The sequence below is a fragment of the Passer montanus genome, unplaced genomic scaffold (genome assembly GCF_014805655.1).
Source record: "Passer montanus isolate IOZ18808 unplaced genomic scaffold, ASM1480565v1 scaffold45, whole genome shotgun sequence".
NCBI classification, from domain to species: domain Eukaryota; kingdom Metazoa; phylum Chordata; class Aves; order Passeriformes; family Passeridae; genus Passer; species Passer montanus.
In genome coordinates, this window is record NW_024369373.1 from 9,735,201 (window position 1) to 9,762,718 (window position 27,518).

The 27,518-nt window shown below is 38.0% G+C and overlaps 1 protein-coding gene across 2 annotated transcripts; it reads right to left on the bottom strand.

Moving 5' to 3' along the window:
- Positions 1–687: 687 nt before the first annotated feature.
- Positions 688–27,425, bottom strand: CYLD (CYLD lysine 63 deubiquitinase). 2 transcript variants are annotated; one of them, XM_039721171.1, is made up of 17 exons: positions 27,020–27,425; positions 22,949–23,609; positions 21,451–21,753; positions 20,506–20,611; positions 19,362–19,457; positions 18,094–18,210; positions 16,193–16,572; positions 14,611–14,776; positions 13,652–13,793; positions 13,023–13,145; positions 11,679–11,770; positions 10,294–10,360; positions 8,743–8,875; positions 8,230–8,338; positions 7,148–7,266; positions 6,329–6,545; positions 688–4,768 (listed from the first exon to the last, which is right to left on the bottom strand). In XM_039721171.1, exons 2-17 carry the CDS (start codon positions 23,453–23,455, stop codon positions 4,584–4,586), a joined length of 2,862 nt encoding a protein of 953 aa, XP_039577105.1. In that variant the 5' UTR covers positions 23,456–23,609; positions 27,020–27,425; the 3' UTR covers positions 688–4,583. The 2 variants fall into 2 exon arrangements, with proteins under 2 accessions (XP_039577105.1, XP_039577106.1); XM_039721172.1 differs by having other exon boundaries at positions 21,586–21,753; positions 27,020–27,424.
- Positions 27,426–27,518: the final 93 nt, after the last annotated feature.

Consider the following 27,518-nt stretch of genomic DNA (forward strand, 5'->3'; position numbering starts at 1 on the left):
CAGCTCAGCTCAAACAAACCCGCCCTCCACAGCGGCTGCTCCCTAAACAGCTTTTGCACCTATTTTTTTTTTTTTTTAACAGGTGTTTAAGGATTTTCAGTAAGATAAATATTTTAAAATTACTTAAATGGACATAATTCCTTTTGCATGCTCAGGTAGGATTTCGTTCACCATACTTATCAGTTTTTATTTATTTATTATTACTAAAATATATTTATTTATTATTACTAAAATACTCAGGAAAAATAAATAGAAAGCTAAACCTACTCCTACTGGACAGGAGTTAGTGTTTTTCTAGACAGAAAATGCATAGAAAGTGGCAGCTCTGGATTTAGCAGTGAAGCTACAGTATTATTCCAGGAGTTGCTCACTAGGGTTAGTAACGTGGTGCACTAAGAATTTTAAAATAAAATCCCCCCAGGAAAACTCCGGGTGCTATAGCTGCTTTTCAGTGGTTTTCCCTTACAGCATTAAGTGTTAATTGGTAAGACACATGTAGTAATCTTAGACTTGATTTTATACAGTACAACAATTCCTAAGTTTCCTAGAAATGTTGAAGGACTGAAAGAAATGTATAAACATAAAACTGCCTGTAAGTACACAAAACACCCTGGTTAAGTCACCTTGTCTTTATGCTTTTTCATGACACTCCCACATTTCCAAGCCCCAAAGAAATGAATAGAGCCATAAGAATAATATTTTTAATTAATACAGAAAAAGCACATAGTACATTCCTTTCCAGCAGCAGCTCATTCAGCCCTACCATTGGAAAAAAAATAAATTAAGGCTAGTTGAGGGCAACCTGATCCAATGGTTTGTTTCCCTTATGCCTTCTTGGAGACAGCCTTGTAAGCTTAAGAGACTATTTGTGCACAAAACATGGGATGTTTATTTAGCAAAACATCAAGAACAGATAAAAACATGCTTTGTTACAGTGGTAAAAATACACAGAGCTTTCAAGCTGCTTTTTACACCAGCTCAGTTGGGAAACCACACCAGTCTGGTATGCAGCACGGTGGTGCCTTGGTACTGTATGGAACTGGCAATTGTCAGGGATCATGGTGACCACGCTCAGCTACTCAGTGGAGTATAAAGTGCACGAGAAAAAGAAGTGCATTGAAATGAACCATTTATGATCAAGAGCAATTCTTGTTACACACAGTACTTGCTTAAAATGGGAATCTCACAGGCTGTTCAGTACAACACAGTACTACAATTTTCAAGAGCACAGAATCAGTATCACGTATTAGAAAGATCTTTACTGAACACAGATATTTTTGTATTTTTTTTTCCTCCAATTATCTCCCCCGCCCAACAACAAGCCTTCTGATGTAACTTACAGTGGGTTTGGTTGGGGCTTTCTTGAAGGATTTTGTTTGCTTGAGTAAATCTGTAAGGCATCACCTTTAGCTAATACCTCCTCTTTACCCTCTATATTCAAAATAAGCAAGGATCTAGTGGCACAGTGATTTGTTCCATTTTGAACCCCTAGTTCTAAAAATGTTTAGCAGAGCAGGCAAGTTGTATGGGATGAAGGTTTTTTCCTCAGTTACAAAAGTTTGTCCTACGAAACTTTACATTTTTACAGGCTGTCAGGAACCATGCTGTCAATGTATTTTCCTACTCACAGGTTAAGGCCATTGTTAGCAGTACTTATGAGCCAAACCATGAAGAATGATCTAAGTGCTATTAATTCAGGGGGACATTCACCATATTGAAAAAAAAAAGAGAGAAAATAATTGATTGGGAGGTTTGCAAATGCATTAAACAACATAAATGTTGGGTGCTTAGTCACTGGACTCTTTGGGCATTACAGTTAACAGCAGTAGATGCTTAGAATGCAAGCTTCAAAATAGCTTATTCAAATCCCCTACAAATATATGCTGAAGGCTAAAAAACACTCAGAAAACCCCACCTTTTTTACCCTTGCATATAAGTTATTTTACAAGTTTCCTTTCACAGTGAAATCACTTTTCTGTTTGTATACTCGTTACTGAGAAAGGAAATAAAACTGGGGTTTATTTCTGTAACATTTCATTTACATTGCCAGATCACCTCCAATGCAGTGCAGTACAGAACACAGCAATACATTTTAGATTAAAAGAAGACTCCTTGATTGCCAAAACTAATTTTTTTTGCATGCTGTAGAAGGTATCTCTGCCCTCTTAAGTGGGCAACAAACTAACCATGTAATCAGACAGTGCTTGCAAAACTATTTACCATTTTGCAATAATCTATAGTACAAAAGGCAGGCTGCAAAGCACTGCCTGCCTTTCCAAACACAGTATTTGTCACCAAGAAGTGTGCACAGTAAAGAATATTCCCTGTGTGTCCCACAGCAAGAGTTCACACTTCTTTTCCTTTTCCAGTGAAAGGCCAGGAGTTTGGAGGCAAGAAGCCAAGTTCATTTACACCCATGTGTATTAGTTCACTTCTGCTAATCAAGTATATCTCCTGAAAAGCTGGATCCTTTCCAGCTGTATGAAAGAGTGGATATTTTGCTACAAGATTATTCACCTAGGAAACTTTAATAGGGCCAATTCCAATTCTCTCCTCTGGCCATAGCAGGTCCAAGGCTGTTCTCCAAGCTCAGGCAGGAAGAGGTAACTACACATAATGAGTTGGGGGGGTGTTGGAAAGATGACACCAGTGGAAGACAAATGCAATTAATGCACTAGGAAAGTCAAAAATAAATCTAGGGCTAGGGAAGAGAAAGGGTCCAGACATTCAGACTGGTCTCCTGGGTGCAGGTTTGTGCTTGGGCCTATGTTTGCTCCTTGTTCAAAGGGGTCACTGCTTGGACCTCCTTCCAGGTTGGGACACAAGGGGCCTGGTTATAGAATCCATCACCTAAAATCTCACCAAATTTTTTCAGGAGAGAAAGAGGTCAAGAGCTCTCTACTGAAACAAGAGTTTTGTCAAGGAGCACACACTGGTGAAATAAGGCAAGGGAACATGAAAGCCAGGAGACTCTTCCAGGCCAAAGCACAGGTGACAACTTCTAATAACCTTGTTGCTCTTGACAGTGAAAGGTTGGAGCACACTTCATGCAAAGGCTAATGGAACAGATCAAACCCCTCAGCAGCCCCTGCTTCTCACAGATTAGTCCTTTAAGCAGTTTTCAAACCTCTCTCTACTACCCTCTACGGTAAAGTGTGTCCAAAAGAAAGATTCTAGATTTTCCAAGAAAAACAAAGTAACCACACTTTCTACAATAAGGGATCAGCCTCCATTGCCTTTAAAACAGTGGCTTTCTCAATGTAGCTTTTCCACTGTTACATTTTGTTATCGCTTCCCTTCTACAGACTTGATCCCAAAAAGGAAGTTTCCATATAAAACAGTTTAAGAGTTGAAAATGTACAGTTCATATAGATGCAATTTCTACGACCAGATGTTACTGTATATATATATAGCTGCATGTTTGCTAGTAGTGTAGACAGAAGTAGCTAAAAGGCAACTAAAACAACAGTATGTCATTGCAAACAGGAGCCTACAGACTTTAAAGTATAGTACTTTACATAAACACAGGTTTTGCAGCTTTTCAAGTTAGTTTTCATCAGATACTTGGTATACAGTAAAACTCTGATCTACCTTTATGTATAGCTTCATCTTTCCAGGCAGAGATTTTTAATATTCTCTTTTTAATATTACTGATCCTGAAATGAAGAGTCAGATGTGTAACATTCCCAGGCAGTAGCTTAATGTACTGTAGAAAATTCAGTTTTATTTATCAAGGACTGGAATTCACTTCAGTAACATTCCCTGAGGCAATCCATGATTTTATTGTTTTGTCCTGGAATCATTTGTGTACAGTTACTGTTCTGTTCTAGACTGCTTTGTTTCTTTAAAAATAGACACTTAGGAAAAGACATCTGTTAACTTTCATTGCTAATTTTATATTTTAGCAATTATGCTTCCCCTTAATACCCTTTTCTTTTCCTCTCTTTCCCCTTCAAAAGTTGCAAGTTAACAACACAGCAAGTCTGTATGCTTGGTTTTTGCAAGACAGGGATTCAGATCTTTAAATGAATGTTAATTTGTGGAACTGAAAAGAACGTAGTAGATGACAGAACACAATACGCAATGAGCAGTCTAAAATTTATCTTACTCAAACTGAAGCTATTCCCTCTTTGAGAGAGAATCTGTGGTGCTAAAAAGATCAAGGATGAGGAGACAGGGTGGGGGCACAGAAACACATGAAAATCATCATCCCTGTCCACAGAAATGCACTGAGCTAGAATACTGAATCCTTACATTCCCAATGGACTAAGGAGATTTCTCCTGATATAATTCCACCTTTAACATTTTAAAAAAGCCTGTGTATCATCAATGCACTTAAAGCTTTTAAGTTTTAGTAACTTAACTTTGTTTATAAAACAAACACACACAAGCACACTTCCTAGAGTGCAAAATGCTTAAATACTTCAGTGACAGAACTCCATATGTAGTTTTTGGAACAGTAAATCCTCTTGATGTCATAGTCAACTTCTTCCATTGCCAGCAACGGTTGCATTGAACTACCCAAAACTGCAGCAAACCCAAGAGTGGGTGACTCTGTACTGTCTCCTCAGTTCTGCAGAGGTTCATTTGTATAAACTCATTGTTGGACTCTGATACATGCACATGTAAGCATCACAAAGCAGTCTTCGTGCACAGCCTTGGATTTTCCTGGAATCCAGTGAGTGCAATTCTTCTAGAGACATCTTCAGGTATTCACCAACTTCTGGACACGGGGTAACTTGTGGAATGTTAAAGCCATTCTGACCTCCTTTTAAACCATTAGGAAAGAAGGAGAAACAGATTAGGAGAACATCTATATACATTTGCTCTTCATAATGTACTTTTGTTATGACAGCATCACCAGTTTTTGAAAACACCTTCTAAAAAACTTAAACATGCCACACTGGACTGCTGCAGGGTAAACACCTATGAGAAGTGTATTGTTCAAGAAATTACTGTTAGAATCAGAATATCCCACAGTGTTTACCAACAAACCACACCCACACAAACACATCACAAAACCAGGGAGAACTTTGGGTTTTCATTAACACTAAAAATTCTGTGTGACTTTAGAAAAGCGACCTGAATACATAAACCATGTGACATGCACTGAATTTGTAAATAACATGACAAGGGTAACAGCTGATGAATTTACAAACCATGTCTGTACCTGACTTACAAGACTAAGGTACCATTTGCTCCTGGCCATTTTCCTAAAACTGAGCAATTTCAAACAACACAAGTATGGACATCCTGCTGTTTCCAGCAGAGATTTTTAGCTTACAAAGAAAAGCTGAAGAAAAATATTTGCAATACTAAAAACCCCCACTAAGATCAGCAGGAGATATTTCCAGCATCTCATGTGTCCAAATTCCTGAAATAAAGTGGTTCTTTACAAACATCAGTCATACGTATTTCAAGCACTCTGAAACGAAGCTTGATTGTCTTCTGGTTGTTGTAAGAAAGTGACTTTACTTCTGCAGCAGCATCATTTTCAACAGGAGGCAAGACTCTTCTCTCCCTGCCTCACACTGTAAGAGGGGTTCAAGAAGACTTCATGCAAGAACTGTTACTATGTGTCTGGCACTTCATCTATTACTGTTTTTCTTAGGCGCCAGAATTACAGAGTCCATATTTAAACGGGATTTGTTTAAAAAGCAGCATCTAAGAAAACAGTTGTTTTACTGGCATTTGTATTACTACAGGGTAACAATTTTCCACTGATAACTCTAAAGGGATTCAAAGGAATAGCATAGATGTTGTAATGTGTGACTGCTTCCTTTATTCTAAAGACAGCTACCACAAGTCATTTAAGAAAAAGTAATAAAAATATTTGTATGCTAACTGATAATCACGTACATCAACTTAAATATAAATGGAAAGTACATTCCTGCAGTTGATTATTTAATATTAATTGTCTCTGCCTAATTTGTAAAGCATAGAAAAATGTATAGGGAGTCCTGCTAGGAAACTTCTGCAGTTACTTCTGTACAGTCTTATTACTCAGGTATGCAACTAAGGAGAAATTCAAAGTACAGAAATCAGCAGCTGCCATGAAATCAATGTGCTAAGGTAAGGCTGAGCCAAGATCGGTATGCCAGCATCAAGTTAAACTACACTAATACCCCCAAAACTTTAGGAAATAGCCACTGAAATCAAATCAGCAGCTGCCATGAAATCAATTGCTAAGGTAAGTCTGAGCCAAGATCGGTATGCCAGCATGAAGTTAAACTACACTAATACCCCCAAAACTTTAGGAAATAGTCACTGAAATCTAAACTACAGATACAAAACTGCAAGAGAAAGCAAAGAGAGTAAAGGAGATTACCATCCCGATCTGCCATGCTGTCGAAGAAGAGCCAGGCGGAGTCGTCCCTGCCGTACTTGACAAAGGCCACGTAGTGGCTGGTCTCGATGCACAGCACTGCAAACAGCTCCATCTTCTGTGACGGGATGCAGCCGTGCCGCCAGTCCCAGTCGGGCAGATCCTTCGGAAGTGACAACGGATTGAATTTATGACTCTGTCTCTTGGGATGAAGATGAACCTACAATTGAAGTGATATTTCAGAAAAGAAAGAACACCCTGTAAGATTATTTGTTTTGGTGGCAGACAAAGCTAAAAAGGACATTACTGCTGAACAGAAGATTAATGGTGTTAGAGAAGGAACTGCAATAACAGCAGCTGACTAAACGTTTCTTTTATTTTTTCCCCACCAGTGTAGTTCAATATTGCTCAGAAAATTCAAATCTAAGATTAGAAGGCAGATCAGGTTTAATGCAAGTTTTCTACTATGCTCAGATTTGAAAACAAGCCATGACTGACATCTTCATACAATTGCAAAACAACAAAACATAGCATTTCTGTAATGAATTTATCAACTCTAAAAAGGTAGCATGGATAGAAAATTGAATTTAAAACACACGGCTACTACTTCTCCATTGTGTCCACTCTAGGATTTGGCAGTTGCATGCTGATAAACACACTGCAGGAGCTCCTGATCTGTCACCAAAAGAGACACTTTATTTGGTGGGTGGCACCTACACTGGTGCTGGTGAAGAAGTCTCACTATCTCTTCTGCCTCTTTCGATTACCACAACATTGACCATTTGGGTAAAACCCATGTAAATACCAAAGACAAGCACTGACCTGTGTATTGCATGTTTTGCAGAACTGCTTGATTTTGCCAGCAGAAATATCAGTGTCTTCATAACACTCCCTGCACTCGTACATAGCGAGCCCTCTGCAGATGCGGCACTGCCTGGGAGCTGCAGTGGCAACAAAGGCATTAGTCTCCAGGCTGGGGAGGCTTTGTTTTTTAACAGAAGGAATATGAAAATGAAGGACAACTATCACTTTAAATGGAGAATGACACTACATTAAAAAAAAGTTTAAATGAGATTACTAATCAAAGAGAAATGAACCACTCTATTTAACTTCTCTTTGGTACAATGTGGATTAAGAGAAAAACATTTACACGGTAAGTGGCAAAACCAGATGATAAAAATTAATTGCATGAACAAGCAAAAACAGGCTTTTAAATCATATTGGCTCTCTCTCATCATAGTGGTCTTAGCTCCTACAGCTGTCAACACCAGAAAAAAAAAGAAAGAAAAAAGCATAAGCTGATGGCCAATATGGTGAGAGAAAAGGCCATGGCAACTTCAGAGATTATTATTCTAACGAACTTTGAAAGTTTTATTAATTCTTAACTCAAATTTAAACCCAGGTGTTCTTCCTTAAGATAACACAATGAAAAATTCAGTGGATGGCCAATGTCAGAAACTTAAGTCACAAAAAGAAGGGACATAATTATGGCTAAAAAATGCACAGCCACAATATACCACAGGTGCACATCCTCATCTCAGGGTCCCTTCTAGTCTAATGAACTAATGAACAGCCATATAAATGAACTGCTCTGCTGCTAATAACTCAATTCTAAAAACAGTCCCGAAATAAGTTCAGTTGTACAGTTACTCAAGACTTAAATAAACAAAAAAAGAAGTTGTATTCTATACATTCTTCTGAATTAGAGCTTCTACATGAGGGGGGAAAAGCCTTCTATCCAGTAAAATTTCATTTCTCCTCAGCCTGAGCATCTCACACTATCTTGGTAAATATATAACAGTAAAAAACCCCAATAAACCACCAGAAGTATCAGTAATACTTTAACTGTCTTAATTATTCTCAGCAACTCTCTTTCACTATACAATGCCATGTTATATACTTACTGTCTTCAAGTAAGTCTGTTATATTTAATTCCAAGGATGGAAAAATTTTATTGAACATTTTGAAGTCTTTTCCAAACCGGGGCATCTGGATAATCAGGCAAGAGGGTGCCTAGGTAAAATGCCAGAAAATAATGTAACCAAGTTGAGATAAATAATTATCTAACTTTGTAGACATTCTTCTAATGCTATAAACATATTCATGTTTTTTAAACCCACAGCCCACTGACAAAGGTATCTCAAAGTATTAGTCCTTAAAACAACTCAATGGCAGCAGCTAAGTTTTCTTTTATTAAATCTTTACCTAAATCACTTTCATCTGTTCAACCAAAGAATACATCTCATTAAGTTAACCTTAAAATGCTTTTGCTATGTAGGCATCCTGGATCACTAACACAATATTCCCATTTCCAACATGTCTGAATGTTTTTGCACCAAATCCTACTTTTCTCCCATTGCTGAATGAACAGATATTTAGGGATGGTCACTTCTAACAAGGCAACTGCTGTCACCAACCTCTGCAAACTTCAAGTTGCTGTTGATGAATGACCACTCCAGTAACTGCTGAATTGTTGGGACTCCAACTTTCTCATTTTTGTCCATAAAAATTTGATAGAAATAACAGTCTTGTACTTTCTGACCAGCTGATCTAAAAATAGTTTAAAAAACAAAACAAAACAACAGAATTCTGAAGCTCTACTGCAATGATAAATTGCATATTCTAGGAAAATAACATCTACATGAAAATAGTCGACAAGACATCCTCTCTGCACTGAAATATATTGTGCTTAGAAAAAACCCAAACAAACAACAAAGCCTGGCAAAAGCCCAGCCCCCTGCCCCCAACAACAAAGTGCCAGGCAGCCAAGTAATAAGTTTGAATTGATGATGGAAAAATTGAAAGAAACAAAATCAACGTGAGTTTCAGAGCATGTTTTAAAAACATATGCCTGTGAATGGCTGAACTACCAACTAAGCATCTGCATCAAAAACTCCAAGATAATAAAGCAGCTTTCATTGGAGACACAATTAGGAGTTGCAGTAATAAAATATCAAATGAAACAACACTAATTATCTTCAGTATGATGGGTTTAATGAAACATTTCCTCTAAATCAGGGCGATATTTACACTGCTTCCTGCAGTGGAAGTCTCACACAGATGGCTAATGTTGCTAGACTTGCTCTATAGTTAGCAGAGAACTCTCCAAAAGGATAATCCAAATTCAAGGCTGTCCAGCTGTAATTGTTAAGACTCCTTCCACACCTAGGCCAAATTTGAGGCAGATGACCACACAAACTGCCAATGCAAGCCATAGGAAGTAGTCTGGAGAAACTTCTTTATCATCACCAAAATAAAAAGGAAAAAAACCCTTTCCATTAAATACACAGAATCCTACCACAAATCAATTATCCTCCTCAAAAAACAACCACAAAACCACAACACATCTTGTATAGCTAGGGAGAGGGACACAGGATTAAGCTACCAATTTAAGTATGTTTTGAGGTCACATGTTCAAAACATAGTGAAGTATCAAGTATCAATGTTTTTAGATAGTGTTTCTGTCAAATAAACATAATTCTGATATATTTGGGAGGAGATCTTCAGATAAACAATTCAAATCTTCTGGAAGTACAAAAGAAAGGATACAAAAGATGATGCTCAGGTTGAAAAAATAGTTTTTGCTACTATAGAGAAAAAACATACAGAACTGACTAGCCTCTAACAGCAAAAGAAAACCATTAGGTTGGAGCTGTTTCATCTCAGCATCAAAAGCTCCTGAGAACTTCCACCAAATTTGCTATAAACTGTAACCTCCTCCAATCCCAGCCAGCATTTAAGCCAATGCTGCTTCTAGAATCCTCTTGACACCTGATTACTCTAAAAAGCATGATGCTCAGTGTTACCACTACTAAGAAAGGAGACTTCTGAATTGCCCTTGAGGAGTTCAGGTATGTGCACAATACACACAAACTCTGCTGCTAAAGCTGAATGATGGAACAGAAGTTTTGTTCTGTGTATGGCAGAGACACAACAAAGCCCTTGAAGGCCAAAGAAATAAGATTCACCTTATTTTCAACAGTGGCTCAACTCTCAGAATATGGTGAAATAAAATATTCAAAAATTCTTCTGGATCTGGAGGCAGGAGAGAAAAGAGTTTTGTCAGCATGCAAAACCAGATGCATTACTCAAGACCCACTGAAAATGAAAGTTTTCAAAATTTTCATAGAAAAAAAGTAACAGTTAATTTTTACAGCTTTATTACCCCAATAAGACTATGACAAACTAGGAATATTTTCATGACAAACCTCTATTTTTTCTTTTAGTTTTAGATGGCCTTAATAAAAGGCTTAAGGTAACAAATCTTTTCAATAATGTTAAAAAAGATGCTCTGTATTACAGAGGAATCATTTAGCACCACAGAACTTTTCCAGGAGAAAGAAAAGCTGTTTATTCTTTTAGTGTTAGATGGCCCTAATAAAAGGCTCAACAGGGTAGCAAATCTTATCAGTAAAGTTAAAAAAGATGCTCTGCATTATAGAGGAATCATTTAGCACCACAGAACTTTTCCAGGAGAAAGAAAAGCTTTCAAAAGGAAACTGAATCTGCAGAGAGCCACTGAGGAGCAGTGACTGTAACAAAACCTACATCATAGTCCCAAGTTCATCTAAACCAGGGACTAAGTTCTCTAACCAAAAATGCAGCCAACAGCACTTCCCAGAGGGCTGTTCTCTCCCATCACAATTTGCTGGTAAAGTAACACAAAACCTACACCATAGTCCCAAGTTCATCTAAACTAGGAACCAAGTCCTCTAACCAAGAATGCAGCCAGCCAACAGCACTTCCCAGAGGGCTGTTCTCTCCCATCACAATTTGCTGGTAAATTTCTCTCCCTGCTACTAACTGCACTAAATACTGGTTCCAGCATTCTGTATTTACAAAGAAAGTAGTATTCTCTTGAATAAAAGAAAAACAGTTACATAATGTAATGCTAATTAATCAATATATGTGGCAGAAGATCACAAAGTTGGGAACTGATTTTTCTAACATGATTTGAACATTTTATTTCTTAAAATACTACATAACCATTGTAACAATGAAATGTTGTAGTGCAAAAGTTTATTCCTTAGGGATCAAAGTGACAATTTGAGAGAGGACAAACACCCCAGCCTTATCAGTCTTCTCCACTAACTTCCAGAGGCACAGGAAGGCACTAAAAGAAATCTAGGCAGTGGAAAACTCCAGAATTGTTCAGCTACGATTCCTTACATACCCAAAGAAGCAGAAAAGACCTTTCTAGCAGCCAATGGTCACTCAGATCTCTGCTTGAGACACTACTGCCACAGAAAAATATCTGGGTGCTTTGTTCTGGTTTAATTATGTAGCAAGGTTCCTCAGCTCCTTCACATTAGATTCCTGTAAGTCTCAAAGAAAAGCAAACCTCCCCCATTACCTTTTTCCTCTGAAGTGAATCCTGATGCAGCCTCAACTTTTTCAAGTATTTTCCTCAGTTTCATTATTTTTGTAGCACATACATATCCATATCTAAGATAAATGGGTTTAATAAGCTATTAGCTAATTTGTGATCAAGTCAGAGAAGTAAAAAAAAGCCAAAACCAATCACTTAGAAACTGAAATACAGGTTCTCAAATCATTCTTTAACTTCATACAGTATTTTTTCACAACTATATATTGATTATTTATATTTAATCTAACTCCCAGTTTTCTTAATGTAGTATAAATTTAATGCAGTGCTCAATGTTCTTTCACAACCTTTAAGAGCATTTTTAATCATCAACTTACCATAATAACTATTTTCAGATTTGTCAGTTAATTATTTTTTCTTTGTTTTCATTCTAATTTGCACAGCTTAATACATCATTTCAGAATGTCACAAAATAATAACACTGTCGGAGTTGTTGACAAAAAAAAACTTCAATATTTTAGAAAGACACAGAGCTGTACTGCTGACCTAAGAAGCTAAGGCTTTGAGCATTCAGTCTTTTCCCCTAAAGTTAAAAGATCAGTAAGGCATTCAGCCACCTCAGGCACCTGAGATTTCTGCTACTCCATGTGCATCCTGCTCTCCTACCTGTTCACAGACCCTGGAACACAGCAGTCCAAGCACACGCTCCCTGACAAGAACAAGGCTTCAGGGGCCAACATTTTTATTTATCAAAATAAAAACTTTGTCAGAAATTATTCAGTGACAGCCCACAGAATTTTGGAACTACAAGTGTATTAGTCACATGTTTGAAAAAAATTAAGCTTAAGAATAACAGCTTTTCATGGAGATTTTTGTTGCACCTCCTTTATTCATTGTGCCTGAGAAATTACAAAGGTCATATTAAGTTCTTTTAATAAAAGTATTGTGGCCACTTGCAGACCACATGTAAAAAGTAATGAGACTTCTAAAGCCTTGCTGACTCTATCAAATTGTGCAACTCCATATAAGCAACACCAATAATTTTCTTGTCAAGTATAACAGGATTAAAAACATGTAAAGATGAATGCTGTGAACAAACCTAACTTGTATTTATCAATACTTCTGTAGTCACACTTTGTGCTGATCAATTTGCAAGTAAGAAACTAGTGAAAATATTTCTCACCAAACAGTGAATAACTTTTTCCAGTTATCACTGATTAAATTTGCTATGAAGAAAATGTAAAAATACTTTAAGAAGTACACTGAGTAGCAGCAGATAGCAAAACATCTCAGATTTACAGAAGGAATGCAAACACTGCAGGATCTCTCTAATTCATGTTAGACTAGAGACCAATTCTTGTTTTCACTTACATTCTCAGAGGATTCACAATCTCTGTCCTCAGCAGCTCCTGAGTCTCACTGTAATACTCTACATCATTAATTTCTTTAGGTCTCAGTAGCACAGTGTCCAAAACAGAACTAAAAGAAAACAGGCTACAAAGAAAAAAGGAAAAGGAAGGTTGTTTTGACCATTCAGATGCCCGAGCAACATAAGACAAACCAAGCAAAGCCACAGAAGAATTAAAGAACTAAAACTCAAAAAGAGGCAGTTATGGACAGGGGACACAGCTGCACTAAACAGCAAAGTCCACTCCAACCCAGTACCCCTTCTGCAGCAAAGTACAGCCAGTTGTCCCGGCAAGATTCTGCAAAGAAGCTGTAAGAGGCATTTCCCTCCCTCCATCCCCTGGCCTGTGTTCTCCTTATCCTTGCACCATTTACAGGCCAGGGACTCCCTGTGTCCAAACAAGCAGATCCATAAGGGCCAGGCCAGCCTGGACACTTCACTGCTGGCACTGGGAGAGCACAGGGACTGCAGCACAGGCCACTGGGAGCTGCACAGGAACACACACACAGTCACTCAAGCAAAGATCACATGTTCTGCATTTCTAGCAAGGGACACAAATTATGAACTTCTGCTATACAAATTATGAACTTACCAGAATAAGGTGGAGTCTAAGTAACAGGAGTTGTAATGACCCTGGATACCTTTCTTCTTTCCAATCATTGTCTCTAAACCTTCTTTTTCCATTTTTGGAGGAGTGTTTTCTTCTACCACTTCACTTAAGTAACCTCCAAAGGCTGAAATATTTTTTTTCAAAAGACACTTTAAAGCCTCAAATCTTATCCCCCTTGAGATCTTCCTAGTAAAATCTTATAGCTAAGTTGATGCCTTAGTGTAAGCATTCCTTCTCTGGACTAGAATAGCATTTTTTTATAGCTGAGACTCACTATCTTCCAGAGAGTGAACAAGGCCCTACATTCCACACTAGAGTGCTTCAGAAAGCCTGCAGCACTGAATTAATTTTATCCAGCAGGAATGAAGTTGTCTTTTCATTACAAATGCCCTGTTCACACTATCTTACAAGTATCAGACACTTTTCTTTGCTGTTGTCCCAGACTATACAATGTGACCCAAGAAATCTAAAATGCTTGAAGTTACAGAAAAAATAAGTTTTTCACCACTAACTTCCATCATAAAAATACATGTTCTAATTTGTTAATATTTAGAGACTAAAATAATTTGATTTTATAGATTATAGAAAAATAACTACCTTTATTTCTTTTAATGTAATCATACAGTGCTACAGTTACAAATACCATTTTCAGCAAGATTGTTTTACAACTTCTAATGTAAAAAGTGTACAGCATAAAAAATTCCCATACTTTTATAACATTTCTTTAAATATATGAACATTCTCTTGTTTTAAATCATAAAAGAATAATTCAAGAATCGCTATATTCTGCACAGGCTGATCTGTTATTCATTAAGCTCAATTAAGTAATACCTGTACAGATTTCCAAGTGCTCAGTAAAAGCACTTCTTGCAGGAATGAATGAAACCAAAGCCCTGGCCAGTTCCCAGCTGACAAACAAGACACAAGCACAAGGTCAGTACCTAGAGAGTTGCAGCGCTCGATCTGGTTGGAAACAGGCTGGAGTGAGGCAAACCTGGAGTCTGGCCTGCAGCTTTTGAGTTTAACAAAAAGAGCTTTCTTTGGAGCACACGTGAAGTAGCGAGTTCCTTTAAATGTCCCATCCGTGCAGCCGGCACATTCATCTTCCTGAAAATCCAAGTGAGAATTGAGCATTTCTTATTTCTACAATTCTGCAGTAAGACATTTGATAGCTTATCTACCCATAAGTCACCCTTCTGCTACTCTGAAGCATGATATACACTTGTTTCTGCAATTTAGTATCCAAAGCCTCAACTGAGGTGTTGTTTGACTGGATTTATTGAGAAAATTAAGACTTGCATGCATCTTTCTTTCTTCAGGCTTAAACTTGCACTACATCCAAAATAAAACAAAAATTCCATCAGAAGCAACATGGGGAAGGTAGGAGGAGAGACTGTGAATTCAACCTGGTCCAGATTCCTTCTGTAGTTAGAGCACTTTTCACCACTTAATTAAAATCACTGAGCTTGGGGTAGTGTGAACATTTTTTGCGTGATTTGGCTGCACAAGAAAAATGCCTGCTTCAAAACACATACAAAATGTACATCAAAGAGAGAACACAAGCTAGGAGTGAACAACAACAAGCTGTTATCTTTGAGAACAGGATTTAAGGTACATTGCCTGCTTACTAACAACAGCTAGGCTTTAATGAAGAAATGCATGAGTGGCACCCAGGTTAATGCAGGACACCCTAAGGAGCAGGCTCAGAATGCCTGTGGCAAGCAGGCATTCAAAACACTCAAAACACCCACAAGGATCAGGACTTCTTTGTAACAGCTGGAATTTCAGTCACATTCTCACATACCTTGCTTATGTTTTACATAATTTTACACTGTTTTATGTAATATTTTATTGAATGTTGTCCCAAAATAAAGACCCCCATCTCCCTAACTTGTATACATTAATTTAACCAATACCTCATCACAGCCTTGGCAGCAGCTGCCACAGAGGGAATGTCAGTACACAACAGCAATTCATGTTTGAGGCAAATGTGTTTTTTTTTTTTTTACAAAGGGCTCACAGAAACACATAAAGCACATGGCTGTCAAATCAACAATATCACTACTGTCAATTATCAACACCAGCCTTACGGCTCTGACAGTCGTCACTCTGACTGCCTGCTTGCTGATATGCAAACAACACACAAAAAATTACATTCAACAAAGACTACTGCAGCTAGACAATTTTATATAAAATTCTACTTAAAGCACCTTTAAATTTCCTTTTTCAATTACAATCCCCATAATGTAAGTAAAGGACGCTCCTCTAAAGCAAGGAATTGACCAGTCCTACAAAATCCTTTGCCCACTGTGATACAAACACATTTCGGAGTCTACTGACAGGGTAAGGTGTGGGGCAGCCATGAAAGTCAGAGCTTATCAAAGAACTCAGCACCAAGCAAATCACTTGGCAACCTGTTTGGGCAAAGCCTCCAGACTGGCTGCTTCTGCAGCACATAAAGGCACCAGCTCTGAGAAACAAAACTAGTAATTAGCATTAATGTGAACTAGAATTTATATTTACCAGTTCCAGTCCTGCTAATACTTCATTTACTCCAGGGGGCTGGCCAATCCAGCGGATTACTCCATAGAAAGGAGGATTTTCTTTTACTTCAGCCAAGGAACCTGCTTCAAGACCATGTGAGTTTCCAATTGGGCTTGCTGATGATGGACTCTCCTGGGTAGCTGTAGTATTCACATCACCCATGACAGACTGAACAGATAAAGAGAGAGGACTATGTGCAATAGTACCATTAGTACTTGTTGTTTTTGTCAAGCTAAAGGGGAGGGAGTGAAATCTGTTTTCTGTAGACACAGAGTTTGTTAAAGGTGGCTGCAGTGGTGGTGAAGAATGCCCAAATCCAGAAGATGAATCAGTAAGTGACTTTGAAGGGTCTTCAGCAGCTGTCAAAATTAAAACCAAGATGTCAGTAAGTGTTGGGGTTTTTTTCCCCTTGTATTAAAAAAGAAAAGATTTGCTCTCAAAGCAGCAACATCTGATGTAACAGGTGGGAAGCACTTACAGCTGGGGACATTTAGGAAGACTTTTGTCACTTGGCAGTACTGGAGACACAGAACTGACTGAGCAGACAGTGCTGCAGTCCCACCACTTTTACCACAAGCAACAGAAATTAACAGCACAGAGAAAGGAGATGTTAGAAACTACACGAAGGTTTGGATTGAAATCTTTTTTTTCATCATCACATGAGGCTTTTCCTTTGAACATGAGTTAACAGCCCCAAAGATTATGACTGAAGGGGGCGAAACTAGAAAGAGCTCACTGGGCATTGTGACTGAGGAAATTATTTGGTTCACAGCTTATAAATACATAAATAATTGCTTGGAGATATTGGCAAATGGAAAAATGCTTATTCCGTTGACTTTATCACAACATACTTTGGTTCTAAAACAGGGAATCTATCAGTGTCTATAAAGAATAAAGGACTTAAATATGTCATGAGCAATGCAGGGCCTGATAAAACAGATCACAACTACATGGAACAGCACAAGCACTCTGTCTTCTCTCATCTCTCTACATAGTCATAGAATACCCTGAGTTGGAAGGGTCTCTAATACACAATTGGTATTCACAGAACTCTGCCTCTTCATCTTCACCCATTCTCCCCATGTTGTTTCATTAAATGAAGTTAATGTCTTAAAAACATTAAAAAAAAGACATCTGTTACAAAACCAAGAACAATTTTAACCCATTTTCTTTAATGGTTCAAAGAATTCAGGGGCTACTGCTGCTACAGGTTTCTGGTGTAACTTAACAGTTTAGTATTTACCCCTTCAGTCATTAAGCCATTAGCCATACTTTTCTAAAGTTTACCATGAAAAAGAAAAATAGGTCTGGAATCAAAGCAAGATATATTGATCCTTCAAGTACGTGCACTCAAGATCCTTCATACTTTTAAAAACAGAGAGATTTTACAGAAATAACTTTTTTAAAATACAGAAAAAAACCCACATATACTTAGATAATTTCCCTGCTCCCACTTCCAGACTGATTAGCTGGCATGGCACAATATTACTGTTCCCTTGGATCTGTAACACAGCTACAAAGACAGGCAACATACAATTACTGTGTACACTCAGCTACAAGAACACTTCTTGTCTTCCATCCCAGCCTCAGCTTTTATTTTGCCTGGGAGACACGTGCATTGCCACAGAGCTGCACATGAACTGCCAAGAACATCATCTCCCACATGCAGAATAAAACCACAGGTCACACCAAGACAGAGTACAATCTCACAGGGGTTTCAAGATGCTTTTTGTGATGTAGTATGTATTCCACTATGACAACACAGTCCAATTGTTTTACATTTAATCTCATCCTTGTTTTATGTGAAGAACGTAACACACTCTGGTTTTGTTTTGTGGGTTTTTAGAATACACATTAAAAAAACTGTCCTCTCTCTTTACCTTCATCAATATACCATGGGGATTTTGTTTTTGTTTGAGGCTGAGAGTCAACTGATGAGCCATTTAATGTGTAGAAGACTTCAGATCTGCTTCTATTTCCAGGTTCAGAGGTAGATCCTGGAAAAAAAACATATTTTATCGAAGAGATTAAACTTTATTTATAAAAGGCCACCTACACTCTTATTTCCCAGTATAAATTTGTTACTACACTTTGAAGAAGACACAACTGCCTTTCCACAAAGGAGCAAACACAGGCTAGTACTAAGCTTACAACAAGGTAGAAGTGTACACCAAACCAACACACACTCTGAGCCGAAATCTCAAGTCAGCATGCTGAAAAGAAGGCAAAAAATTCCTCTCAAGAGCAAATTTTTCATGCCTATAAATTATGGATATAAGAGGATATTTGCAATAGTTACAGTAGGTGGGTTTTGGTTTTAAAGCACTAAAATTTCACAGTAGGCAAATAAATTACTGATCCAATTCCAAATTTATAACTTGGGCCAACACATAACCACAGTTACTACAGTGAAGATCATCTCTGCTAACATCCAATGCCAGGTAAAATGACAACTTTCAGAATATACTGTCATTAGTATGCTACTACCCAATGTAGCCACTAGTAAAATCAAAAGACACTGAATTTTGATTTCTGCCTTAATGAAAAAAAACCAAAAAGATAGATTGCTTCTCTTTCAGTTTGGCTTTTTTTTTTTCCTCTCAGGAGGGTTTTCAGACTTGAACAAAAACAAAGTCAAGGAAGTTTCTATTTTGGGAATTCAATTCTGGTTTTGAATCACAGCAAAATTAATACAGTCACTATTAAGTAGATCTGCTCCTGAGCTAAAAATTCTGAAGTTACTAGTTCTGCAAGAAGACAACAGCAAACTGTATTTATTAAAAATAAAGCAAAACAATAAACACACACCACACTTCCAGAGAAACAGAATGCAGCCCTGACCTGGTATTACTAGACAACTAGGTAATATGGTCAAGAATTTTTGCTAAACCTCAAACCCTCTTTCATGAAAATTAAGGCAGTTTGAGCAATCTTAACTTAAACTATCATCTCCATAATGATTAAATTCATATTAATATTCCAGAGAAATTTAACTTTTAAGTACAGTTGGACTTGATCTCAAAGGTCCCTGCCAACCTTGATGATTCTGTGAACTTGACACATAACTGACAGAAAAGACAATACTTTTTTGTAAGCAACAAAATTTTGTAATCTTACAAAAGTAGAGAAAATCCCTTCCCATACATACCTATAGCCTTTGGCTTACTATGATTGAACATGCCTTTGTCACCACTTCTTGAGGTATAGGCAAGCTTGGGAGGTCTCCTGTCCTGTGACACAGTCTCTAAGACATGGAACATGAAGAGAGTATTAGCTTCCCTTTGCTATGTTTTCACTATGTTACACAAAGCTCACCTCAAAATGTAACTGAACAAAGCTCTGCTATCAAAGCTTTAACACTGAGCAGAACAAAGCCTTGTTTGGCACATGAACAACATTTTGTGTGTATAAAATCTGCTTTTATCACCTCAGCAAGTGCTTGCTGCAAAGTCTACCATTACTTCTTGAACACATCAAACAGGTTGATTTCACATCCTTTAACGTAGGTGTTTCCATTATGGGAAACAGATACAAGAAATTTAAAGTTTTTCTCTACAAACACATCTACAATAAATGCTCTTTTCAAAAAAGGAAGAAGTCTCTCTGAATTCTCCAGAGAAGAGCAGAAAATTTGTGCAAAATCATGCATATCAACTAAACCAGCAAGTAGGAGGCAGACATAAGAAAAGTCAGTCAAATTGAAGTGTGAGAGCAACAATTACAGACTACAGACTCATTAGAATCTGCCTAGAGATAGTACCCAACTAAAGTCTCATACAAACTTTTCTTTCTTCAGAAAAGGAATCAGGGAACTGTAGTTGTTACAAGTTAATACTATTCAGTGAATCACTGCAGTGAATTTTTTCCACAGTCTTGACAGGCATTTCCAAGTATTTATTCCCAGAATGCATATATAATCCTGTCAACACCTTTCAAGCACAGAAAGAACAACTTTCTGATCAAGATATTTGAACCCCTGGAGTAAACTGAACAACAGTCCATAGAAAAGATTCCCAATACAGACACCCACATATCCATGAAGATTACAACTGCATAGTATTGTAAATACTATACACTTTGACAGGAATTTTGTTCAGTATTAAAGCTTTTCTACTAGTCAGACTGTAACCCAAAGGAGGGCAATTCTGAACAGAAATATAACTGAGAAGGTAATTCAAGTGAACTTAGGAAATTAATTCTGCAGTATTGTTTTAATCATATAACTGTGCCTAGGTGGAGGATGTCCTAGATGTTATCAAAGTCTGCCTTCTGGTTAAGAAAGCAGGGCATACCTGGAATAACATCATTGATATGCAAAAGAAGTGTACTTTCAACACTTGCAAAACTGCACAGCTGTACTCCATTATATCTTCCATCCCAGTTTCCAATCGGATTATCCTAAAAATAGAAAAACACATTACATGTATCCCAAAAGAAGATTTACATCATACTGAGTACACACATACGTCTTTAGGAATATAAAAAGTAGGAGAATGGAACACTTGACATCTACTTTTTCCTGTAACTGATTTTGTATTTAGAATAGCCAAACATTCCAGTCTTTAAGGTAAGCTTAAAACATTATCTCTTGAGAAACAGCTCCTACTTTAACAAGCATTTTTCTTTTAAAAAATATTACTGATAAACAAGCTAGAGCAATTCCAGTGCATTTTTAGGAAACAGGTAATGCAACCAAGAAAACGGAAGCATCTAACCAACAAAACCAATAAAATCTTGAACTACCAAAAATTCATGTTGCTAGAAATAATTTTTCATTACAAGCTTTAAATTTTCTTGAAAGATCAACTTTTGTCCTTGAAACTCACACTTTTAAGGTAGAACAAAGTCAAACAAAAGAGTTACATGAAAAAAAGCTTTTAAAAATGGCTAACAAAAGAAAAAGACATCCAGCCTACTTTTTTAACAGGCAGAACAAAGCCAGTCTCACAAGACAAACACTGGACTCCATGACTGACACCTAACATGGCAAGTAGCTCAGTGGAGGCTCCTCAGAGTATGCAGAGTATTTTGCCTGAACTGTTCAGCATCAAATACAACACCATTTACCTGATGCCAAGAAAATTACCACCAAATGCATCTTTGAACACAGTGTTTATTTCCCATTTTAGGTCAGCCTCCGCTGAAGTAGCTTGTGGGTAATGTTTCTTCTTCTACGTGCATGTCATTCACTAGCTAACACACATGCAGAAGTTATTAAAGTCAGATTATTTTCTTACCATGTCCACTCCAACAACGTATCCTAAACTTTCGTTTCCTGGTAAGACATCACAGAATATAACTGTGCCATACTCTATACTCTCTCCTATCTTCAGAGAAACCCTGGAGTTGATCTCCAGAGGAGGAAGTTCTACCTGCATTGCGTCAACTGGAGCTGCATAGTCACTTTCCAGTTCATTGTCATCATCTTCCACCAGCTCCAGTTTGTCCAAAGCAACAAAAACCCCACAATCCTCATCACATCTGAAAAGCTGCTTGCCTTGGTACTGTCCATCAGTAAAGCCCTGACCGCGACCTTCTTCCTAAGTGGTGGAGGAGGAAGAAGAGGAAGGAAAAAAAAAAAGAGAGATAAAAAACCAAATAATGCATTTTGTGAAAAACAGACTTCTGAAAAAGCAGTAACATAATCCAGTGTTTTGGACAAATTGCACTAAGAATTTGTCTGATGCTCTATCATTATTGAGAGAATTCTGTTTCAGAATCTGTGGCAAATATACAAACTGTCTATCTTCAGGGAATAAAGAGCAAGATGTCCCTAGATTAGAGAGTAGCTGCAGGCAGAAGCCTTTAAACTCAGAGAAGCATGTTTTCTTCAGGTGCAAATTTTGCTTCAATCATCAAATTCTTGCCATATCAAGACAAGACTACTTCATACTAGACATAATGCCAAGCATTCAAAAATTCCACTTAAATGCCATATAAAGTGGGATGATTTTCAGAAACACTTGGGGCTGACATTCCCTGAGCTTCTCAGCGGGAATTACAAAGAGTTCAGGAAAAGTTTAAAGAGTACTTTGAAAAATATACTTCTACAGCAAGAGGAGAACTCTCCTGAACCTAATCCCTCAATAGCTTATGGCTGGCATCAATTTTGCAGAAATATCTCACAAGAACAGAGCAGATACATTCTCTATTTTAACTAGTTGCCATTGGACTTTTAGGGATCACCAAAAACACCAGGCCTAAAATCCAACCCTGCATTTACAGACTGTATCCTGACACAGGCAAACAAAGTACTCAACAGAAATCTGAGTCAGATATTCACCATGATAGGGCTGTAAATATTTTTTGCCCAGAGGAGCTGTGGATGCCTCATCTATGGCAGTGTTCAAGGCCAGGATGGATGCAGCTCTGGGGAACCGAGTCTAGTGGAAGGTGTCTCTGACCTAACAAGGGGTTTGGGACTATATAATATTTAAGGGCCAAACCATTCCATCATTATATGATTAATTTTTTCTGGGCTAAAGGACTCAGAGTATGTTCAAGTCTTTCTACCAGCCCATGCAGCACATCAAGCTTCACTTAACATGGAGATTACAAGGCTGATGTGATATGGCACATTCACATAAAAGTATTTACGGTGAGACTGAAAGTAATGGATTTCAGGGGTAATATGCTTCTAGGAAAAAAATTATTAGGACTTCCTCTTTATACTGAAGACATATTTAGCTCACCTCATAAAGTATATCTGATACCACCCCTTAGCAAGTAACTTACCAGCAACTCTACTCCAAAGTATATCCCTGTCAGGGACCTTTCTTGCATTAAGGGTCCCCTGAAGCGAACAACTCCAGGATATTTCTCATCCCCTGATCTCAGCTGTACTCTAACAGGTGAGCCAATATCTATCTGGACTCCTTTAGCTAACCTGCTTTTGCTCTTAAACAAACTGTATCTTTCCTCACAGTTAGTAATAGCCAGAAGCAACTCAGCTAGTTTTTCATTTATTTCTATAACATCCTTCTCATCCACAAACAGGATTGCATGAGGTTGTTCCAGAATCTTTAATCCAATCTGCAGTTTCTTGCCTTTACATGGAATATTTCTGGAGTGTGCCACAGAAGAACGGTCTTGAAAAAACTGCCCAATGCTACCTTTGGGCACTTTCAAGAGCTTTTGAGTCTGCTTGTCTATGACACTGCATTCTTGGAGAAGCAAGTAAAAGATCCGCTCTTCCCAATAGGATGAACTTGCTTTTTCTTGACTCCATAAGCCTGAATTCATTGTGATTAAAACTTTAAAAGCTGGACAGAAGTCTTCAAGAAAACTAAGCTCTTGATTTATGTGCAGTGATCTTTCCAAATTCTACTGGAGGGTCCAATCTTTTTGAAACAAAGCAATATTCATTTTGCAAAGAAACACGTTCAGAGCAGGAAGTCTAGAATAAAAAAGAAATGGAAAAAAAAGACAAAATTTAATTGGGTAAGCACAGCTAGCCTTAAGTAGAATATAAAACAATTTAAATCTGTGACCAGATTAATTCCTCATACAGATCAGAGTTCAGCAAAATGCAAGGCAGTGACCACAGTCCCAGAACAGCCACTGTACTGCTGATCACAGACAGACCCATTTACCCATTTCTGCTCCTTACTGTAGTGTATTTCATTTCCTTCTTTAGTTCCTTGAAAAAAAAAAGGATTGTGGAAAACATGTAATGAAATGCAGAAAACAAAGGAAACAAACATAAGTGAAAGCAAAAAGAAAACTTAAGTGCAAATGAACATAAATAAACAACCTGCTCTACTTACAAACGCTATTTTAATGAAACTTACCACTATAAAGCTCTTTTCCCATGGTTAGTGACTACTTATTTCTGACAAAGTGTACTGCTTCTGTCATCCTGCATAACATTTTGATTTAGTGAAGCAGAAAATTGTGTTGACAAAATAGAGCAGCACAAAATGGGAACTTTAGTAACTTATAACAGCCATTTCTTTAATAGAAATGGACAGGTCCAGTAATATACAATATATGAAAACCAAATTGCATCAGCATTGCAACATGCAATTCTCAGAAAAAAATTGAAGGCTCTTAATTTTATCATCCTAGAAAGATAATTCACTTCAACAAAGAAATACCTCACTTTCAGTTATTAAAATACCATGGAGCAAACATCTCAGTTAAACGTCATCTTTAGAACTACAGTTCACAACTAATAAAATGGAAAAGAACAAATTGAAAATACTTCTTTGAGCAAGTGTGTCTATAGTTTTGATCATAGTGGATGCATGAAGAAAGATCTGCAGTACCTTAGCAGAATTTATTCTTCTAAAGATGACAGCAAAGGGCAGTGTACAAGTTCAGAATGTATTGTCATGTAAATGCTCCTGTTCCCAATCTGTGATGCCACAGTTTAATTCAGTTAAAGGACAATCTCAATGACTATTTATACCTAAAGGCAAATAATCTTTATCCTTGTGCCTAGGTACCTCTTTCTCCACAACTTTTCTCTGATGGCATTCAAACAGCACAAAATCTATTGTTATTTCTCCTTCCCTGTTTGAACCCAGTTTCAGAAGCTATTGGAAAGCAACAAAATCCAGCAGTCCTGCAATTATTTCCCTCATCTTTTCAAACAGGCAGAGTATTTAACAAAACTCCAAGAAAAGCAGTAACTGGAGACAACCTGAAACTTGGGCAAACAAAGCCTCATCTTTCAGTCCCCAGGAACCCACAGATTGCTGTGCTGCCTTGGTGAGGCCCTTGTACCATGACAGATGTGACACGAGGGTGTCAGTGTCACCACCACACCTCCACCCTGCTGCTGCAGCAGCTCACTGGAGTTTCCATCTGCCAGGGAAGTAACATCTGAGGGGCAGGATCCAGGCAGCTCCAGACCTCGCTGGAGGAAAGGCTGATAGTCCATCCATGTGTCTCCAAGTTTAAAAAATATTTTTCTTCACTTTCCTTTGATACAGATAAATGGGCTTTAATGTTTGTTAATTAATGAGTAACAAAAAAGTAGTGAGCACAGGACTGAAATAGTTTATGGGGAAACTGATGAAGAACACAGCAAGATTCCACCCCTCCTGCCCCACATGGAAACATGATTAAATAGTTTTTGTAAGTCTACTCAGATGGTACACTAAGAGTTTCTTACAAGTTCTGAGTAGTTTTCTCCCTTTACTTTTTCCACACAATAGGAAAAAAGCCTTATGTCTTGTTTTTCATAGCTCCATTTTATGTTCTCAAGAACATTTATGTTCTTTCAAGAGCTGACACACTTCACTTTTCTTTTCTTTGAGCCATTCCACAAAGTTTCTCAATTCCCAGGAGACTGCAAACAAATATCTCCAACATTACAGGGATCCTGATTTCTCCTACTTCATTTACACAAACAACTAATTTTAGTAAGTATGCATGGAGTAATATATTAAAAGAGAAAGTCTGTTCAACAGCTTAAAAAAGATTAATTCAATTTTTTAAAATAAGCTTTATCATATCTATTTTAATAAGTATATCTTGCTTGCAAGTACATTGCTGCAACAGTACAATCTCCACATGTTTAGTAGTGAAGAATTCAGGCTGAAAACTTGTCAACAGCTGCATTTAGATTATGTAACAACTTTATGTGGTCTGTGGTCAGTCTTTTAAAACCCTAATCACCCACAGAAATGTTACTAAACCCAATGGCTATAGTACCAAAAGGCTTTTCTTTATTAACGAGCTCATTATCACTATTTAAAATGCCTTCCTTTAAAAACTTATCTATAACCACTGTCCCATACAGCTTTAAAAGCCAAATACCCTTCTTTTAGAATGATACAAGTGATAAATTAGTGTTTTAAGAGTACAGAAAAGCTTGTTAAAAGGGCATTAAGTTTTGGCAATGTATCAAAAATACATTTACATGCACCACTCATTTTATGTATTATTAGGATTATTCTTACAGCCATTTTCCATAGAATTCTGTGAGTAAAGAAAAATCTTAGCTGAACAAACAGCACAGTCATAGCAGACTATGACCAGAACAAACTGTCAGACACTGTTTGATTAACTTGGGAACCAAGCAACTTAATCCTCACCACAAAGGCATCACACACTGCACAACACTGCAGCTACAAGACTTGTGCAAACCCAAGGGAACTCGAGCACCAACAGGGACAATTTAAGTGTCAGAGCCCGTTCAGCTGCATCCTTCTATTCCACCCACTACCTGAATTTTTTCATGCTCAAAAGTCTTTGGGGAGAAACAGGAAAAACACAATTATGACTGCAACACTACGTACTTCGGAAGAAAATAACATTTTTTAAATTGTCAGAAGTAGGCCATAAGCTACCTAACTTCAAAGCTTCCCTAATTTCCTTTATTCCTCGGCTGTGAGTCACTGTTGTCGCTACAGAGACATCTCATCAGAATAACAGTTTGCTCTGAAATTCAAGACCTCTGTTCCTACCCTGCAGGAGCCTTAGATGAACTATATTAAGATATTCAAACCAGCTATCAAGTTTCAGAATGAACAAACGTCTGTGGCTCTGATTCAGAGTATAAAATGAAAAGGCTAAAATAAACTGTACAGTTTCTTTTAAAAACTGACACTTTAATATCAAAAATAATTAAATCAGCTGAGATGCAAAGTTCTGTTCTTCAACAGCCCAAAACCAATTTTCATGGGAAGGTTAAAACCAGGAGCAAGGAAATTTAGGTGCAGGTGAATGCACAGATTTACATGTCGGCAATACAAGGCATGAGTGGAAGAAATAGAAACTGCTTCTCGACACAGCGGTGCAACCAAAGTAATACAAAGATGTTCACACTGGTAGCATGATCCCTAAAAGAAAACGCACCTGCAGTTGTGTTCGGCGTTATAAATCTGACACAAACAATCCCCGTGAGAGGAAGAACAGGAATCGTTCGCAAAGGCCAGAATGCTGTGGCGTTATGAGATTTACCAATGCGGCCGCTCTGCAGCCACCCCCGGCCAGCCCTCCCCAAAAACTGAAATAGGTGTGCTCAGATTCCGAAATTATGTCGAATATCGTCTTTCACCGGCTCTCCCACGGACTGTTTCATGGCAAGGCACGTCCGTGCGACCCACAGGCTCTGTGAAGGGTCAGCTCTGGAGAATAATGATCCTCCCCCCGCCCAAACCTGAGCATCTCCTCTGCTCCCCGGGCGGCCCGCGCAGCACGGGGAAGGAAAGTCCCCGAACTCTCCCGGAGCGCTGCTCGGGGACTGAGCTCAAGCGGCGGAAAGGCCCAGCAGGGCCCGCCAAGAGCGGAGCCCCCGTCCGCGCTGCCCCATCGCAGCCGCGGCCGCGCAGCGAGCGCCCGCACAGCCGCTCCT